General features: G+C 41.4%; 3 protein-coding genes across 3 annotated transcripts; 1 reads left to right on the forward strand and 2 right to left on the reverse strand.

The window, feature by feature from the left end:
- Nucleotides 1-828: 828 nt before the first annotated feature.
- Nucleotides 829-3,724, reverse strand: C922_00297 (hypothetical protein; the record flags this gene model as incomplete). The annotated part of the gene is made up of 3 exons (XM_008815914.1): nt 829-3,063; nt 3,232-3,389; nt 3,640-3,724. The coding sequence occupies 3 exons, from the start codon at nt 3,722-3,724 to the stop codon at nt 829-831; spliced, it is 2,478 nt and encodes an 825-aa protein (XP_008814136.1).
- Nucleotides 3,725-11,226: 7,502 nt separating this feature from the next.
- C922_00298 (hypothetical protein) lies at nt 11,227-14,589 on the reverse strand (the record flags this gene model as incomplete). The annotated part of the gene is made up of 6 exons (XM_008815915.1): nt 11,227-11,298; nt 11,455-11,515; nt 11,660-11,724; nt 11,908-12,025; nt 12,174-13,957; nt 14,218-14,589. 6 exons carry the CDS (start codon nt 14,587-14,589, stop codon nt 11,227-11,229), a joined length of 2,472 nt encoding a protein of 823 aa, XP_008814137.1.
- Nucleotides 14,590-17,686: 3,097 nt separating this feature from the next.
- On the forward strand, nt 17,687-18,874 carry C922_00299 (hypothetical protein; the record flags this gene model as incomplete). The annotated part of the gene is made up of 3 exons (XM_008815916.1): nt 17,687-17,792; nt 18,030-18,178; nt 18,380-18,874. 3 exons carry the CDS (start codon nt 17,687-17,689, stop codon nt 18,872-18,874), a joined length of 750 nt encoding a protein of 249 aa, XP_008814138.1.
- Between the last annotated feature and the right edge of the window lie 376 nt (nt 18,875-19,250).

Here is a 19,250-nt window from a genome sequence, read left to right on the forward strand (position 1 = left end):
TTTTTGTGTGGCTGTGCCGCGGACCGTCTGATCCAAAACGCAACGAGCGAATTTTAAAAAGAACAGGAGTAGGCGTTTACGTCACGGGAGGAGAACAAACAGAGTTTACCGCTCGGGTGATTTAGGATTATATTCGTCGCATGGATCACTTACTGCCGCTTTATCTAATCGGTATAGTACGTGATAGCCGCGTATTGTTCACAGGAGTTGGCACATTAATGCAATGTGTCCATTGGTCGCGTGAAAATATGAAGAGAGTCGTCTCCGGCGAACCATGTCCTGCTCTCTGTACCGTAATGATCGAATGGTTCTCAATGTAAGAATCAGGCTAGGTGAGTCGGGTGTCTACGTTTTTTTTATTTTTTATTATTTTTTTTTTTTGTGCCCCCCTTACGACGCCGGCATGGTGGTTTGGGGCTACTCGCGCGGGAAGACGAAAAAAAAGGAGAGGTAATATGGGAGAGGATGGGAAAAAGATTGAAGAAGACGTGGAGAGGACGTGGCGAAGGGGGGCGAAAGAAGAAACATCACGTGTGTGAAAGCGCTTGGGGGATGACATTTACATAACCCCCTAGGATGCAGCACGTAGCACACGACAAAGACAAGAAGAAGAAGAACAACAAGAACAGCAACAAGAACAACAATAATAACAAAAAAAAAAAAAAAAAAAAAAGACTCACACGGGTAGCTATGTACGGACCCCTCCATACACCCTGTGAAAATTTTACGTACATATACGCGCAGCGTTCATGACGAGAAGAAGGGACTTCAGTACATCATAATGCATTTTCGTTGACATATGCTCGTGTCTGATTTTTGCAAAAGGCATTATGATAGAATTTCCTGCCGTTTGTTCATCCGAAGGGTGGTAATTTTGTCTGTTTGTTTGTTTTTCTTATTACTCTTATCTGCACCCACACGATCAGGATGGTATGATGACCTTTTCCTCCTCTGTTTTTTAAGCTGCTTGTAGTACTGAGGAAAATAACTCCTCATCATGTCATCCCATATGAGCATTTTTCGTGTTCTTTCCTTTTCAGACAAGATAATATTTTCAATTTCACTATCGTAAAAGTCGGATAGCGATTCGTTGATTTTCTCTATGGATGTATCTGATGGGATGTCTACGGTATTGTGGGGTTGACTTTCCACTGCGTTGCAATTATTCTCGAAAAAATAATTAAAATCGGACAGGATACTACTAACATGGTTTATATCATCCTTGTGTATGCCATTTGGCTGATTGCTTAAATTATTATCTGATGCATTATTGGCATACTGTAGAATGCTGAAATCGTCCACTTCGTTTAGTAGCTGGCTTAGTTCCGAGTTTAGCGTTTCTTTAAGTGTGCTACAGTATGCCGCCTCCGGTTCATTGTTTAGGCTTTCCAGCCCGTCATCCATCTCAGGGCCATTAAGAAGTGCCTTTTTGGAGGGCGCATCTTTGTTATGATGAGCAGACATAAGATGTGATGTGTTGTCCCTTTCACTACCCAGAGGGGATAGACTCCCATCTAGGCATCCACCATTTGAGCAGCTACCATTTGGTGGTATCAACTTCTCGACACTAATCATCGGGGTGGTAAGGCAGGAGTCCAAATCGGAGAAATGATTTATGCTCCCTATGGACACAGTCGATTTGATTGCATGATGGTCAGTTAAGTCATTGCCCCCCTTTTTACCATTCCTTTGGTTGTTACTAGAGGGAGAGAATGGAAATCCGTCCCTTTGGCTGCCCTCCCCGGAGTCGCTGCCATCACACTGGGGATCCTTCGTATGCAAGGAGGAAATGTTCCCCTTTAGGATGCTGGACTGTTTCTCTACATCAATCGTGTTGATAATTTTTTTGGCTAGCTTATCTAAATCATTTCCCTCTGGGTTCTCATTGCAGATTTCTTCTACGTTTATTCCGCTGTTCGTTAGGTTGTCTCCATCATCCCCCGTTTGACTTTCTCCAAGGGTACTTCCACTGGGAAGGAAGCTACTTATGGTGCTATTTAACTCTGTGGAGTGACCAATTCCAGGGGGCCTACCTCCATTTACAATGCATCCCGTGGTGGTGGCGTCCTCCATACCATTATCGGCAGAGCGACTATCCAAGAGAGTCAAATTATTGTAAGACAATACATTATCCGCATCGTCCCCATTTGTGACACTTAAGCCGTTTTGCAGAGAGAAGGTGTCTTCGTTACCGTTGGGGGAATAGGTCTCATTGGTTAGGAGCTGCTCTGAATGCTTTGTCGATTTCGCACTTGCAGCAGTGCTGAACATCTCGTCGCTATCACAAAGGGATCTTACTTGATTATTCCTAAGCATGTCCTGTCTGAGCTTCCTCCTATTGGAAGCAATGACACAAGGAGGTAGTGAATTGGACGGAAGATCATTCAGGCGAATTCTATCAAAATCGGAGACCTTCATCTTAGCAGTACTGGTGTTCTTAAATTCGGATAATCGCTTAATGATCGTCGGGTTGGATATCCTCACTATGTTGGCTATAGTATTGGAGTGAACAAAAATGCCATGCATTCTTGTAGAGATTAACAGAGCGGCACCACATAACCCTGTGGGTCTCCTTCCGGTACAAATCCAGTCCCTTGTCATGGCCTGAATAAGCTTTATCCCTGTGTACGTAACTTTGTATATGGCATTCTTCAAATTTAGCTTATGAGCAAAGCGCTCTAAATATAGGGAAGGGTCTATATTCGGTACACTTATATGAAGCAATCGCAACAATTTGAGAAATGTTTTTCCTAGTGGCTTCACAGGGGTCTGTAAAATATCACTAAAATCGATTAGCATCACGGGAGACTTCTCCCTTCTACATATAGTATAAAGACAAGACGCTGCAACGTACGAGTTGTTTCTCCCCATAGTAAAGTTCCTTTGCAGAGCCATCAGGTAGATTCTTTGTGCTGATTCCACATGCTGCGTCGATAGGTGCAAATGGTCTGCTATTTTCTGAATATTTATGTATCCCTTCTGTAAGGATAATTCTCTGCTTTCGCGCACTCCCCAGGAGAGAATGAACGATTTGTTCCCACTCGCGGGGACGAACTGTCCGACCTGAGGTGGGGAGTGGGAAAAAGAGAGAAATCACGCCGAATGGGAAAATAGGGCGTGCCAATTGGGCATGTCTAGCGCGGCGGGTGCAAATGAGACGAAGCTCACCAGTTGTCGCTAACTACTTCCTGACCGCTACACGCCGCCCACTACACTCTGCCCCCTCCTTACCATCGAAATAGCCCCATTGTTATTCTCGAAGAACTCCAAAGATTCCACGATTTTGTTTTCCTCCAAGACGGACCCGCATCTGAGGCAGATTACCTCCCCTTGTCCTTCGTTCGTCTCAACATCCGTGCTGTGGCAATTTTTGCATATGACAAGATTCACTAAGGGGAAGAGGCGGGCAAAAAAAAAAAAAAAAAAAAAGAAAGGAACAATGTGCATCATAGGTTGAGCATTCGTTCTATTCTCGAGGGGTTTGCCCCCCGCTTGAGAACACACATGCATATGCAAGCGTACATATGTATAGGTAACTGCACATGTATAGGTAAATCCACACGTATAGGTAAATCCACATGGGAATGGCTTTCCCCTGTTTTACTTACTTTCACTGGCGGGGATTCATGAAGTATACACGGGTTGCTCGCAGAAGAGGGGCGGGGCGATTGATGTCGCGCCGAGGGGCCAAGATGAAGAAGGCCAGAGCACTACGCTCAGTCATCCTTCATCTAGCGGACAACTTGGCACGAGGGCCTTATCCCTTATGGGGCTGCCTCTAAGAAATTGGAAGTACTTATCCGTTCGTAGCACCTGCGCGTTGGAAGGCGCGGTTTGTTCCTTCTGACCCCGTTCGTTCGGCTCAAGCTCTACTGGGGTTCATCCTCTGGGCCTCTGCCACTCGCCTGCTCCTACTCTGCTTCTCCTGTTCGGCTTCTCCTGCTCCGCTTCCCCCTCTCAGCTTCCTTCTCGCCCTGCTCGACTCACGATACAAACTTGCTAAAAGTTCGCTACTCCATTCAGTGGCCCTTTACAATCAGTAAGCGTTAAAAGAAAAAAAAAAAACTAGGAAAAAAAAAAGAAAAAAAAAAGGAGTTTGAGGCGATATTTTTGAATAATCAAAATTTTGGTAGACGAAAAACAAGTTGGCTGTTTTTTTTTAATACATGCAAAAGTATAATACAAAGAAATGAAAGAAGATGCAAGGGAGTGTGATTCATTCGGATAAAAAATTTTATATATCTTATTGTATACCATCTGTTACATGCAGCATGTATATTTCTGCCTATCTGTACAAACTGGCGAACACGCGGTAGGCGAAAAGCAGCGCCCATTAAGACTGTTACTACCTCGGAGTAAGCTGATGAGGCTGAGGAATGAAGAATTTTTTCTTTTTTCTTTCTGCAGCACTGTGGTATACAAGTTGAGCGAGGATAATAGCGCGTCGAAAGGATATATTTTATTCCTTCTGGGAGTTTTGGCACTGATTAACTGTGCTGCTCAGTTTAAGCAGTTGGTTTCATGCCTGCCCAGCTGTATGGCGGAAAAGTATGCTGCGATGCTATGTACACTGCGTCGTCATCGCGACGTCAGTGCCTATTGTTCGCATCCTCTGTTCATGCCCGCCCCGTGCGTTGGCTTATCGTCCCCCCCAACTATGTCATTTCTGCAATTTTCCCATTCGCTGGGTTTCATCCCCGCGCCGTAAAGCTGTACTTTCTATGGTATATATTTTTGTATATTTTTTTTGTGGCAGTAAATTAAGAACGTGCCGCGTTTATGCGACGGCTACTGCTTCATCCCCGCTCGTACGATATATAATATAATACCTGTCATCGGTGCGAACTCATTTTTATTTTCACGTCCATCTGAGTGGAATCATCAGAAAAAGAAAATGTTATATTTTGTAACGTCGAAAAGCAGAAATTTTCCAACATGGGAAGAGCTGGAGTTGCCATGTTTGCAAAAAAAAAAAAAAAAAAAAAAAGAAAAGAAAAAATCACTTTTTTAAAATTTCCCCTTTTTTGTTTTTTCGAAAGTAGAGAAAAGAAAAAAAAAACTAATTCGTGTATGGCACCACAACAGGTATGTAAAAATAAAATAAAAAAAAAAGGGAAAATCTTATCTATACAAGTTTTTTCTTAATTCTCATTTTTTAAGTTATTTTTCCAATTTGAGGACATACGGGAAAGTGGAATTCCGCGACCCCATTGGCTGTTCGCAAAATAATCATTACAACTTCTGCGAGCAACCCATTTCGTGTGTCATTATGTGGTCATATCCACATGTTGAACGGCCCTTTCACAATGTCTTGTAGGTATGCTAATCAAATGATTCGTTGCACGGCCGGACGAAAAACTTCGCCACCGCGTGGGATAGGGTAGAGGGGTATAGAAAAAGGTCACTTGGGTATGTCAAAAGAACATCCGCGGTAATGTCCTACTAGTGGAATGCACATAAATACAAGGGGGGGGCGATTCTCCAAATGGATGGAAATACAAAAAAAAGAGGGGGCCAGCAGGGTAAGTGTCTATTCGTACATATACTTATATACGTACATAATACCCCTCATTGTATTATGGACCTTCGCACGGGAAAAAGAAAAACTCCGCATGGCAGTAGCGTACGTGGTCAAATTATCCGCACAACTAGTTTCTCCATGGCAGTCAAATGGGTGAACATACGTCACGCAAAAATGGCGGACGGGTGAAGCATGTGGGGGGCAGCAACATCACGCAATCGGTGCAAGTCGCGAACATGTGAATGGTCCGAAATGAAAAAAAAAATAATCACATGGTGTTTGAATTTTCCAAGTGAATAAGCACTTCTGCAAAGCGTCGCGTTCCCATGGCGCCGGTGCGGTTAATGAACGAGGGGCAACATTTATAACCGCGGGGGACAACGCGTCGTATAGCTAGCCTTATTCTTTCCTCCTCTATATACGAAGTGAAGAAAGATGGCGAAAATGTGCTCCCCATTTGGTACACTACAAATTGTTTACAACAATTGAAAAAGCGTTCCTTCATGCGAGGAAGTAAAAAAAAAAAAAAAAAAATGTCCCTTTTTTCATCCGTATATAGCAGTTATCCATTCATTTGGCGAGAGAAAAAATTCGAGAGCGGACAAACGCATCGTTTACGAGAAGGCGTCGCTCCCGCAGCGTCATTTGTCTAAGGATAAGCGCATTCTTCTGTTAAAAAGTAACACCTTTTGTGAGTCACCAAAACGATGAAAGTGCTTCCTCCTCTTCCACCCCCTGGGGTGCTGAAATTAGCTAATGCGTAACGCATGATCGCTCCGTTGGCATACGTCTTTGCGTCATTTCTTTTAAAACATTCCCACCTGCCTCCATCCTTTTATGTCATACAAGGGGCAGGAACAGTAACGTAATAGGGAGAGTATGTGTCGTTTTTACTCGTTTTCTACTCCTCTGGTTTGACCTTCAAGGGGGGAAGGATATTTCTTTTTCCATTTTTTTTCTTTTTTCCTCATAAAATTTTGAATCTGCATGCAAATGTATATAAATGCAAACCAGATGATAAATCTTCAGCAAGCACGAATGCATTCTTGCTGCCAGCCGTTTTCCTCAGAACCGGCTTATGCGTTACAGAAGAAAATGGGCACCTGAAATGATTCGAAAACCAATAAAACGGATGTTAATGCATAAATATCTTTTCTTTCCATTATATTTACATCCCAAATGCAGTGCAAAATTCCATTTTGCCTAGTAACCATGTGGCTGGTTTACGCCGCGCCATGAGGAGCCCTTTTTTTTTTTTGACGAGAAATTTCTGAACCGTACAGATGGAAAAGTTGCTTAACTGCAAGAACGAACACACTGATGGTTAAGTTTCCTCTTCACGCATTTGGCTTGTTCACTTTTTTTTGTTTTTTTTTTTTCATAAAAGGGAAAGTGTTTGCCCTGTTTGATATAGACAATGTGAATGTACACACACGTTGAGGGGGGAGAGAGGCACATGTGCTGTTTTACTTGAGACAATTATTTTTGGCACGAATTCACAAAGGGGTGGAGGATGAGAGAAAAAAAAAAAAAAGAAAAAAACACACGTTTTTTACCATTGTATAGCACTCATCACCGAATTTTAACGACGTCCAACATTGCTAATGAGATAACCACGCAAGCGTGTGAAAAAGAGAGTACACATGATGGTGTATATGTATATGCGCGTGCAAGTTAATATAGCAAAGGGGGGAGGCACATAAGTATGTATGTATAAAAATTTGAGCATATAAATGTTCCCGTCCAAGTATGTCAAGGAAACACCTCAATAGGGAAAGTGCAGAGAAAAGAAAGAAAAAAAAAATCTCCCTATTTGATTAGGACTCCATTTATTCGTCCCAAATGAGATGAGAACATACGATACTTCGTCCCCATTTTTTGTCTTCCATTTTTTGTGTTAAAATGTCTTATGTGTGTTTCCCCTAAATGCACTGTTGCCGTGTGTGCTTTGCTTTTGCAATATTTTTGCTTTTTTCAGCTTAACATTTGTGCCATACCGATTCGAAAAAACAAAAAAAAAAAGAAAAAAAAATGATTTCGATCGCAATATCACTGGCTTATGCATGTGCAAAATGTGATACCTGTGTTGGCAATTCTTTCTTCAAGGTGTTTTTTTTTCTTTTTTTTTTACTTCTTCTTTTTTATGGTTTTTTTTGGAACGGGCTTTTTCACCTTTTTTGTCGCGGATGGTTTTACTTTTTTCGTCTTGGTGATCTTTTCCTTCTTATTAATTCTGCAATGAATAATAACGAAAAGAAAAAGAAAAAAAGTGAATGTTAATGTTGCTTGTTAAAATGGCTTGCGCAGGCAACTTTTCGGAATGCCCATACTTGGAGGCACAGAGGAGTCACAAATTGCAACTGTTTATAGACACATGAGCATTTTTTTCTTTTATCCAAATGAGGCATGTAACGTGGAAGAGTATTTATTTATGGATGAATCATTAATTTACAAAGTTGCTCATGCGTGAGGGGAGAACGCCAAATGGTTAATTTACACTCACGGAAAAAAAAAAATAAATTAGAAGAAACTATCGCATGCAAAGAATGCACAGAGGATAAGATACATTCCGAGTAGTGGCACACAAATGAGCATAAAACATGGAGAGTAGAATCTTCCGGGAGACCACAATGGGCGTTGTGCCAACACATAAGTTAAACAGATTAGCAAAATGGAAAGTGTCGTTTGGGCATTTTTATATTGTTTTTTTTTTTTTTTTTCCAGATGGTAAGGACATTCCGCAGTGTAATACACATGACATAGCAGAAAAAAAAAATTCCCACATTGACTTGTGTGCAATCGTACACGTGAGCGATGCAGCAGTTGCACAGTCACTAAGTCGCGTCGCGCTACGCGGTATGCTTTATCATCTGTCATACAATTTTTTTGGTTTCAGAGCTTGTTTGGTCGGCGCAGCTGCCTTTCTCCTTGCAGGTTTTTCCTTAGTGGATTTCGTCACATTTTTAGTTGTTTTCTTTTTAGAAATTGCCTTTGCGCCTGCCTTTTTTGCAACCATTTTGGAGAATTGATCAATCTTTGGCTAATCAATCTGAAGTTGCCTAGTTGTCAAATTTGCGCGGACGCGCGGGGAGGGAAGCAATTGAACAGGGGTCAAACAAAAAATGGAGGAGAGAAGAACGCTGGTACGGGAAAGGTGGAAAATGCGTTGGAAAATACAAAGGGAGAATCCTGAACAAAGGGGGCAAAGGAAAAGTCAAAAGAAAAGGTGCAGAGGCGAAAGAATGACACAAAAATGACGCAAAAAAAAAACGAAAATATAAAACAAAAATGTAAAACGAAAAAATAACACGAAAAAATAACACGGAAAAATAATACAAGGAAAATACGCCAATAAATATGGAAAAATGGGAAAAAATATAAGCAAACGGAAATTGCAATCTTTGAGGAGGTTGGCAAAATGTTGAGATAATTATTTTTTCGAAGAAATCATTTCTTTTTTTTTTCCAAATTGGCTAAAAGGCTTTCAACGATACATGAGTAAATTGAAATGTGGAAAAAAAAAAAAAAATGGTGCAAAAAACTGACACTAAAAAATGGTGCAAAAAGATGGTACTAAAAAATGGTGCAAAAAAATGGTACTAAATAAATGGTACTAAATAAATGGTACAAGAAAAATTTCACCAAAAAAATGCACCAAAAATGACATAAAAAAAGGCGTGAGTAAAAGGGCAAAATATTGCGTGTGGAAAAATTGTCGATTGTCTACACTCAAAAGAGGATAATTGTTTTTATTGAAATTCCGGTGGCAAATGCATTTCTCCTATTCAGATTGCACAAATTTTGTCCAGCCAAAGATATTTCCACTTTTTCGTTTCTTGTTTTCTTCATTCCTTTTGCGTCACTGTTCCTTCCATTGGAGGCTCAGGTAATGGTTCTCATTCCTTATTGTTGTTTGATTTCCTCATTTGTTGGCACTTCACCGAGAACACAACAAATGGGTAGCGTGACAATGCATCCATCCGTGCTACAACCGGGCAGTTGTGCAAGCGTCCGGTTTCCCATGCCATGCCAGACGATGGATAAAAATTATATTTAGGTTGTATCCTTACGAACGTTAGTATGCCGCGTGCGCATGTGTATTGGTATTCCCCTGTCGTTAGCTTGCCCCGAAAGGATGTAGCAATGCACAAAACCGTACGCAGTGACAAACCATCTTGGTCCTGGAACCCTTTCTGTTGCGTTTAGGCAAGGTTTGCATGGCCCCGCATCCCCCTGAGGAGTGCACTCACGGCATGGAAATATGCCCCTCTATATATGTGCACATTTATGTAGTACTTTTTTTTTTTTTTTTTATTGCCCCTCTGAAAATTATGCATAAGGGGTGCCATACCATTATGGTGTTTCCAAATTTTCCTCCGTTTTAACGAACACAAATGCGCAATTGTGCCTCCAGAACAGAGCGATTCTTTTTATTTATTTAATTTTTTTTAAGCACCAATGTTTAGCATGGATGTTTATTTTCCTTTGTTTGATAATTTTTATCTTCATATTCTTTCCCCTGTTTAATTTGTTTTTTTTTTCCACCTTCAACCATTCACATCCCTGGTTTTATCATTCGGGACGAACCCAGTCGGGCCGAGTTTCCACCCATTATTTTGTTCGTGAAGCCAAGGAAGATAAAGAAAAATATATATATATATTTTACCATACTTATGCGGATCAATCATTAATCATACCTTTTGCACAGAATGGAAATTATCCAAAATGGAATGCAAAGGCCATGTGCCGAGTGCTGCTTTGTAAGAATCCCGTTTCCGCAGCATATAGTATAAAAAAAAGATAGCCGATAATGCAGTATGCCCTTAGTGTACACGAACCAACCGACGTCACATGAAGGTGCTAACTTCATTTCTATGAGTGATACCCCTTCTTTTTGCAACCAGTGTGTGTCACAGTTTCAAGGGGTCCGCTTTGGTGCAGTGAGGTTGGCAGTGCAATGAGGAGTTTCCTTTGCTTTGGTTTTTTGTATCTTTTGTGTGGCTGTTCATTTGGCTTAACTTTTTTGGCTTCACTTTTTTAGCCGTTTTTACGGCTTCACCTTTTTTTGCATTTTTTTCACCCCTCCCTTACGTGTGCATGTTCCCCATAGGCGTAAAGTCGCCTGTCGGTTCTTTAAAAATTGGAAAGCAGCTTTAAAACGTTTTTCACCTGTTACAGTATTTGTCACTATGGCTTTTTCGCTTTTTCGCCTTTTCACCTTTTTCGTTTTTTATTGTTGACCCCTCGTTAAAGAAGCGGCTATATATAATAATGCGCATCAGACGTGCACACAAAGATACGAATCGACTTAAAAAGGAAAATGAAAAAAAAAAAATTGCGCTCTGAAAATGGTAATGCTACATGCAGGGAAAAAGGGAGGAACTAGGCTCCCCTCGGTGGTCAAAACATTGAGGCATGCTTAAAATGGGCAGCAGAAGGGAGCAGACGGCAGCAAATGGAAGAGCCCCAAATTAATAAGCAAAAAATAAGGGAAATTAAAACGCCAACGGGAAAATAACACCGCGATTTAAAAAAAAAAAAAAAAGCCAAACTCGCCTAAACAGCCAATTACAAAAAACAAATTAAGAAGGAAAAAAAATTAATAACTATTCAGAAAAATTATCGCAAAGTGATTTCCCATTTTCGCATGCGCCCCTCTGCCCATTCGCACACATGCCGGAAAAGGCTAGATCTTCAAAAGGGCCTTAACTGAACTTGATTTTCCCCAGCACGGAGTCGATTTCGCTTTCGGACGTTCGGTCCGTTAGGCCTTCGATCTGGCGCGCGAAAGGGGAGAAGAGAAGGTGTGCGCATAAAAGGGGGGATTAAAAAAATGAGCAACAAATGAATGCACAGACAAACGCACAGACAAACGCACAAACAAACGCACAAACGATTAAATTCCACGTGCACAGAATGCCCTTTGGGCTCACCTTCTTTACTTTATCCGCGGGAATGTGAAACTTGCTGCCGTTTTGCTTGATTGGGCATATGCTGAAGCGGGTGGGGAAAAAAGTTACACGCAATGTGAGCAGCACTCAGAGAGGTCCCCATCGGGGACAGCACTCGCATGCGCTGGGCCATATGTACGAAAATATTGGGGAGAGAGCAGGCGCATGCCCCCTTCGAGCGCATTACTTGTCCAGAACGACCAAGGCCACCCTGGCCGTGCACTTCATCTCCGCACTTCCTCCTGCGGTACACTAAAATGGGGAAATGCGTTAAAATCGCGTGAATGTCTCAGTAGGATGAAGAAGAGGAAGAGGAAGACGAAGGAGAAAAAAAACAAAACAAAAACAAAGAGCTCTCCAATCGATCACACCCATCCGTGAACATAAAGACATTCACTCCGATGGGCGAAGCTATGGCGCGCCGCGAAAGCCAACCTCCACAAGGGCCTCTATCAGCTTGTTAATTTCCTTAAACTTGGAAATGTTATCCTCAAATTTGATTATGACCGCGATCAGGCACTTGAGGCATATCAGGTTGTACGTCTTTTGCTTTCTGCGAGGGGAAGGAGAAGGGGTCCACACCGTTTCTTTGGAGTGAGTCATAAGTACGCAACACGCCAAGTGCGCCTAATTAGTTCTACGGCCGAGCGCGACACTCATGCGGAGGGTTTTCTCTTGCGCCTCGCCGAATTTCTCCTTACGAGGTAATTATCTTCACAAAGTGCAAAATAAGCTTGCTCTCCGTACACGAGTTGCATATTGAGAGAAGCGCATTGTTCGCAGCGGTGCTCAGAAAGTCGGTGGACGTCTGGTGGGCCTTTTTTAAACACGGGAGGATAACATCATCCAACGTACTATCCATTCTTTTTTTGCCAATGGAGTAAAATTCGGACAAACATAGCAACGCATTTTTGGACACACAAGATCGGGGACTATTTAGAAGCTCAATTATTGACCTCGATATCTTTCTTAACTCCTTTCCATGATTATCAAAAAATAACTTGTGGTAATATTTTAAAATTTTTCTTAAGTTAATTAAATTTTCAATTTGTTTCGTCCATTCCTGATCTTTGCTGACTTCTACCAGCTTCGCAACCATGTCCTGAATCGTCTCTGTATCCACTTCGCATTCAAAATCGGTAATATCTTCATACGATAGGTACGTCACCGCTTTGTCATTTTTTATCTTCGAGCTGACATTTAAATTTTTCGGTACACTCTTATTCGTGGCTTTATTTGGCGTGTTATTTCGCGAAACGCTATTTGTTTCTTTCTCATGGGCAATTTGCCGATCCGACACTTTTAAGTTAGACGATATGCTCTTTTCGTGGCTTACGAGGCTCATATTTGCCTTTACATTATTAGGGGCGTTTTGCAAAGGTATGGCGCTTCGGTTGGAAATGTGCAAAATGGAGTGGAGCGGTTCCTGCTTGTGTGTAGTTTTTATTTCCTTCCTGCAGATGGTTGCCTCATTTGCATCCGCACAGGTGCTACGCAATGGAGAAAAGGCAGCATCTTCTTGGGGGTGGAAGCGATTGGAACCCTTTCTTCCACATTGAATCGCGGGAACCTCTTCCTTGGTGTGATCTTCTTCAGGCATCTTTTTTTCACCATGTCTTTCTCTCTTGTAAATCACGCAGTGGCCGTCCATCTGTTGGCACTTTTTGGGAGCGTCACGTGTGGGTCCTCTCCGCTGGTCATCGCATCCCACGGCCGGGTTGTTCCGCTCACTCGCCCCGTACGCTCTATTCGCATCCTTCGTGTCATCCCTGTTGGCACTCCCTCCTCGCATGGCATAACTGTAATTCTCAAACAAATTCTCCCTACACGTGAGAGCACTTTTTTTAAAAGCAAGTTGGCCCATCGAATTGGAGATTTCCTTATTTTTCCTTTCACTTATTTGCCTACTCGATTCGTCACACACCACAGCTTCATCCCTCCACTCGGGTGTCGCCCCCTTGGGGAAGTAGCCATTGTTTAAGGTCTCTTTCGCCGACCTATTATTTGGGATGGTAACTTCTTTCTCTTCGGCTTCGTACTGGAATGCTTTATTTGGTTGGTTGGTCTTATCCCCCTTTTTCATGTCAACAAATGCTGGGATTCTATGTCCATTGGAGAAATGGCCACATCGCAACTGAGCGTCGTCCTTCACACCAGATCTCTCCTCATTCGATCTGTGCACATTTTGATTATTCGCATTCGAGTCATCCATTTGGCTTGCATGCATGTCGTTGTAATTCCGTCTCGGTTTAATGAGCAAGTGCCTTTCTTGCATTTTCCCTTGGGTAGAGTTATTTAAAGGATGTATATTTTCCTTTAAAGAGATACCTATTTTGGCTTCATCACTGATTTTCTTGAGTTTTGGGTCATCAGAGTTATCTGCAATTCGCTTTTCTCCCTCGTGGTTGTCACTGGTGATGGATACCTTTGGTGCTTTGGGACAGGCGGGATTGCCCTTCTTCAGTAGGGTCAGCTGGTACCGTTGCTGCGGGGTGGTTAGAGAAGGTGTCAATGGAAGGAATAAACATCCATGGTGAGAAGGAGAACTCCGTGAGGGGGGTCCTCTACCAGAGGTTCACCCGTCGAGCGGAAATGTGTATGCAAGAAGGGAGGAAGGGGGAGGCTCTCCTTAGACGTGAATCGGCGACGTAAGGGGAAGGTAATAATAGGTTTGGCAAAAAAAGGGGAAAAAGGAAAAGGCAAAAAAAAAGGAAAAAAAAGGAACAGACGAACAGACAAGCTTACAATTTCGTTCAGGGGGGACTCTAGGCTGAGTTCATCGGACGTGCTAAAATTTTGGTAATTCTTAGCACTGCTCGACTCTTTTATCTTACGCTCCACATAGCTGGTATTCTTCACTGCGTTGAGACCTATGGCGCTGGTTCGAGTTGAACCAAGTTCTACATTAACAAATAGATTATCGTTTTGGACATTTTGCGAATCTTTTCTCTCTTGATTTAGGTAGAGTAAATCTTCAAAAAGAGAACATTCATCGTGCTCGTCAATCGATTTCCTTTTGTAATTTCTTGCGTCTGTGGTGGGGCGTGGGAACGATCGAATGAGTATCGAGGGAATTGCTTCACAATGGAATGTGACTGTCCATATGTCATTCGCCATTTATGTTCCTGTTTTAACAAGGCGACATTTTTATACGCCTCGTCCCCCCCCGATATTGTGGGGTGCTGTAATTTGTGAAGTAACGGGGGGGAAGGGCAGGAATCAAACTCGCCATGTCACAACATTTGTTAATATTCTATTATCGTAAAAATGTGTATAGTACCGTCTATTAAAGTGCTTGTGTTGTCTCTATACTTCTTTTCCCCTATAGTAGGCATTTTTATTTCCCTCCTGTGTTTTTTTTTATCTTTGGATAAATGTTATAAGTTGGCCCGCAATGTGGAGAGACGCCAAATGGGAAGCGGCAAGTGGGATGCAGTAAAATGGGGGCGGCAAATGACAAAATGGTCAAGTGACAAAGTAATGCTATAATTTAGGATCTGCGGAAAATGAAATTTCCAATGCCTTAAACGCGCAATAAACGACAAAATGGCACTGTCGTCAGTATTTTTTTTTTCTCACATTTTTATTTTTTCCCTGGCGTATTAAAAATTTTGCACACACTATACAGTAGGGATATGTATGTGAACATTTTTATGTTTGGAGAATTGCTTAGGCATATTTTTATGTGGAAATGGGAAGAACATTTTTTTTCACGCCAATGTGTATACATGTGTTAATATGAAAATATCTATATATGTATGCGTATATATGTACACGTATATATGTATGCGTATACATGTACACGTATATATGTATGCGTGTATATGTATGCCTACATATCTATGCGTATATATGTATGCGTATATATGTACATGTATATATGAATACGCATATATGTATACGCATATATGTATACGCATATATGTACATATCCAGGTAAATAAAGGAAAAAAAAATTGGCACTGCTTCAGAAATGCAAGTGTAAACTTTACGGCAAAAAATTATACGAGCCAAAGGAGTTAAGGTGTAATGTTTTACTCTCAGCGGAAAAACTCGATTTCGTTAAATGCACAAGGGGGATAGGGAAATATGGTTGAGGAGTCCCTGGGGCGGACTTTCGTAATCGTCTGGCGTTCATATGACACCGCTTTCCCAAGTTAAAAATGTGCATGGAAAGGATGAGCGTTGCATCATTTGAGAATTTTTTTTCTTTTTTTTAATGTGAAAGTTGGGGTGGCGCGGTGTGTAGATCGATCAGTGGGGGGGAGGCAGTGAAGTGGAATGGGTGTGATTGGGATAAATCCACGTGCGTTAGCGAAAGTTGGCGAACAAAGGAAAGCAACTAAAGTTAAAGCGCAGCTAGCAGTTGTGCTCCAGGAACTGCTAATAAAATATGTCAAATGTAACAGACCCAGTTTTAACGTCTGTCTGAAGGATTTTTTTTTTTATTGAAAGGGACAAAAACATATGGGAGAGAAAAACATTTTGTATGTAGAGGGAGACCTACAGCAGTGTACCTTTTTTTTGAAATAACCATTTTGATTGAGACATTTGATGGGCAACTTTTAAGACATAACAGGTTTCCCCGGTGTAGTGACGCGGAGCTTGGTGTCCACCTCAGACGTGACAGCTGAACAGTTGAATGGGCTGAAATTTGTACACCCCCAAATGAAAAAAAAAAAAAAACAGCTATTTCTGTGCTACAGAGATTAGATGTGAATAATATATTTTTTTTTTTTTTTTTTATTGCCTATTTAGGCTGTTTTCCAAATTAGAAAAAAGCTTTTTCAGAGTTTTAAAATATTTCCCAAAGGGTGAGCGCGCTCACGGCGTAGGCTTGCATTTACGTGACTATTTATTATCAATTTTTTCTACATTATTTTCCACTTCGAGCTGGAATAATTTCCCTCCGCAAGTGACCAAAATGACAAATTGGGATTTTTTTTTTTAAATTATAACCCTTCCAATCCGCGTGGTCAGCTACAGAGGGGAATATGACTCAATTCTATTTTGAAAAATTAAAAAAGAAAGTTACAGCACTGAAAAGGGCAAAATGATTCGTTTTAAGTTGATTCGGACAAATAAGCCAACACATGCAGAAGGTACACACTGCGAAGAGGATATACAAAATGTGAAGTGCCACTTTTTTTTGTCGCAAAAATCAAGGTCATGCGAAGTAGCCAAAAAGACAGATATATAAGCCCAATTTTATGGCTGTGCTGTTCATATTTTCAAAGGTAATTTTAAGGCAGTGAGCCAAAATGCAACATGCAAAAAAAAAAAAAAAAAAAAAGCTCTGTGTGATTAGCAGAAGAATGGCATCTATAAATGCAATGAACTTTTAATTCATTTTAAGGATCATCTTTTCACCCTTGCATTCGAAAAAAAACAGCGGTATTTATTTTTTTTTTTTTTTAACCCATATTATTAAGTAGCTAGCTAAAATAATGTGTGCATGTGGACGCATATAATCAACGGCGGTGATGAATTCCACTCATTAATACAATGGCTATTTGAAAAAAAAAAAAAAAGAAAAAAAGCTAAATGTTAGCTCAAAAATGATGAATTAAGTCCTCACGATTTCGTTTCCCTTCGTTTCTTTTGATTTGCTTTTGATTCGTTTTGATTCCTTTTGATTAATTTGATTTCTTTTGACTTAATTTGATTTCTTTTCACTTAATTTGATTACTTTTCATTACATTTCAACATAATTAAACACACATCAGTTTGTTTCGCCCCTTTCACCCTCTTCTGATTTGATTTAATTTCATCTTTCATGACGAACGAAAGTGTCTTTTTTTCTTTTTCACCTTTTTTTTTGTGTTGAAAACTTCGAAGTAGTTAACATTCTTGGTTATCCGTTTATTTTTTTCTTTTTTCCACTTGCACACATTTATATAATGATGCAAACTTCTTGTGGACATTCACTTTCACCGAATTAGTGTTTCGATTTTCCTTCACTTGATATGATAGCTTACATATTCGCAGCATTTTGAGTTCATTCACAACATATGCTTTAACCAATGCTTTAACCGATGCTTCAACCGATGCCTCATCTTATGCTTTACAATTTACGCTTTGCCATTTAAGCCTACGCTTTCTCCCAACAACATTGACAGCGTTACATTTTAAACCCATACTCCCCCGGTTTTAAGGCTCTCTCCCCCTTTTGTTAACTTCATTTTCAACCCAGCTCTTTTCCGCATCTCCAAACATGAAATCATTTGTGTGTTACGTCGGTCTTATCGTGGCCTTGGCCCTGCAGCTGCGGGCCATCCAGCTCAAGTCTAACACCCTCAACCCAATCTCATACGTCGAACGTAAGCGCGTATATCATCGTGTATATAAGCGGATGTATCAGCCGATGTGCCAGCGGGTGTACTCGAGGGCGTCAAAGCGGGTCGCCTCATTTGTTTGAGCTTCCCAGCAAAGGTGCCACAGCCACGCAGATATACACACTTCCAATTTAAGTCGAACTGGACAGAGGAAAAACAAATTCATTTCCGCTTTTTTCAATTATCCCTCTCTTTTTGCCCCCTCCCCTCACCCCTTTATAGTTGGCAACCAACTTTCGAACAAAGTTGGAACGCTATGGAAAAATCAGTTAGACTCATTCATAGATGTCGTGTCTACCAAAATTGTCGACAAATTGGAGAAGGATATACCAAGCGGTGCAGCAGCGGAGAACATGATGATTCTTCTAGAGGTAAGAAGCTGAACGTGTAGTGAGCAAACAAGTGTATATGTGTATGTGCTTCAGTGTGTGTATGTGCTGCTGTTTGTGTTTTTGGTTGTGTGGAACTATATACACCCCGCTTTGCCCGAACTTAAATCCGCTTTCCTTATATGCATGCCTCGTAACAATAGCCGCTTTATTTCTCCCCTTCCTCTACCCCTTCGTTCGTAGAACGATGCTGAGCTCTTCGACACGGCAGCATATAAAGGACATAACATGGCACTCATCGAAGACCAGTTTATCAGAAAATTGAGAGAAAGGTTCCACAACAGCAAATTCGGAAAGGGTTTAAAAAAACTGTCATCGAAAGTTAAGACAAAACTAACCGATTTGTACAAACAGCACAAAGATAAGGTGAAAAAATTCCTGAAACATTTGATGACTGCTTTGGTCATCCCAATGGCAGTTAAGTTCATCCAGAAACACCTGAACTCGTGGAAACAAAAGACGTTACAGGCGACCGAGAAACTTGACCCTGAAGCAAGAAAGGTAGCCCGCCCAGTTATAAATGAGCTATACCAGCAGTTTCAGGACAAATTGGAGGACTACGCTGAGAATAACAAATTAAACGGCGGGCAAGAGAAGAACGTACTGGACAAACTGCAGGCGGAGAAGAAAGAAATTCAGGATATCGAAAACAAGGAGCAGAAACTCTTGCAGCAGTAGGGGTTGCGTACAGGTCACAGCATAGGCAACAGATGTTGCAGTAGGGAAAAGAAGTAAAATAATAAAATAACGCGCAAGGTGTGGAACGCGCAACACCGTCCCGCCATCAGTTCTATGGCATAGCAACTATACCCGAGTTACTCTCAGCGATGCGTGTGCTATAGGCATTCGCCTTAACGGAGCGACGCACGGGGGGGTTATTTTTTTGGTAATTTTTCGCCCACCTGCCCATAGATGCGTCAATTGATCCACCCATCTAATCCGCCCATTTAATCCGCCCATTTAATCCCCCCACCTGCACACACGTTTCCTTTTTTTTGTTTTTCTCACTCCCCTCGCGCGTGTCCCCCTCCGGCCTCCAATGATACTCATTTTT

The sequence above is a fragment of the Plasmodium inui genome (assembly GCF_000524495.1).
Source record: "Plasmodium inui San Antonio 1 unplaced genomic scaffold supercont1.1, whole genome shotgun sequence".
Lineage (NCBI taxonomy): Eukaryota > Apicomplexa > Aconoidasida > Haemosporida > Plasmodiidae > Plasmodium > Plasmodium inui.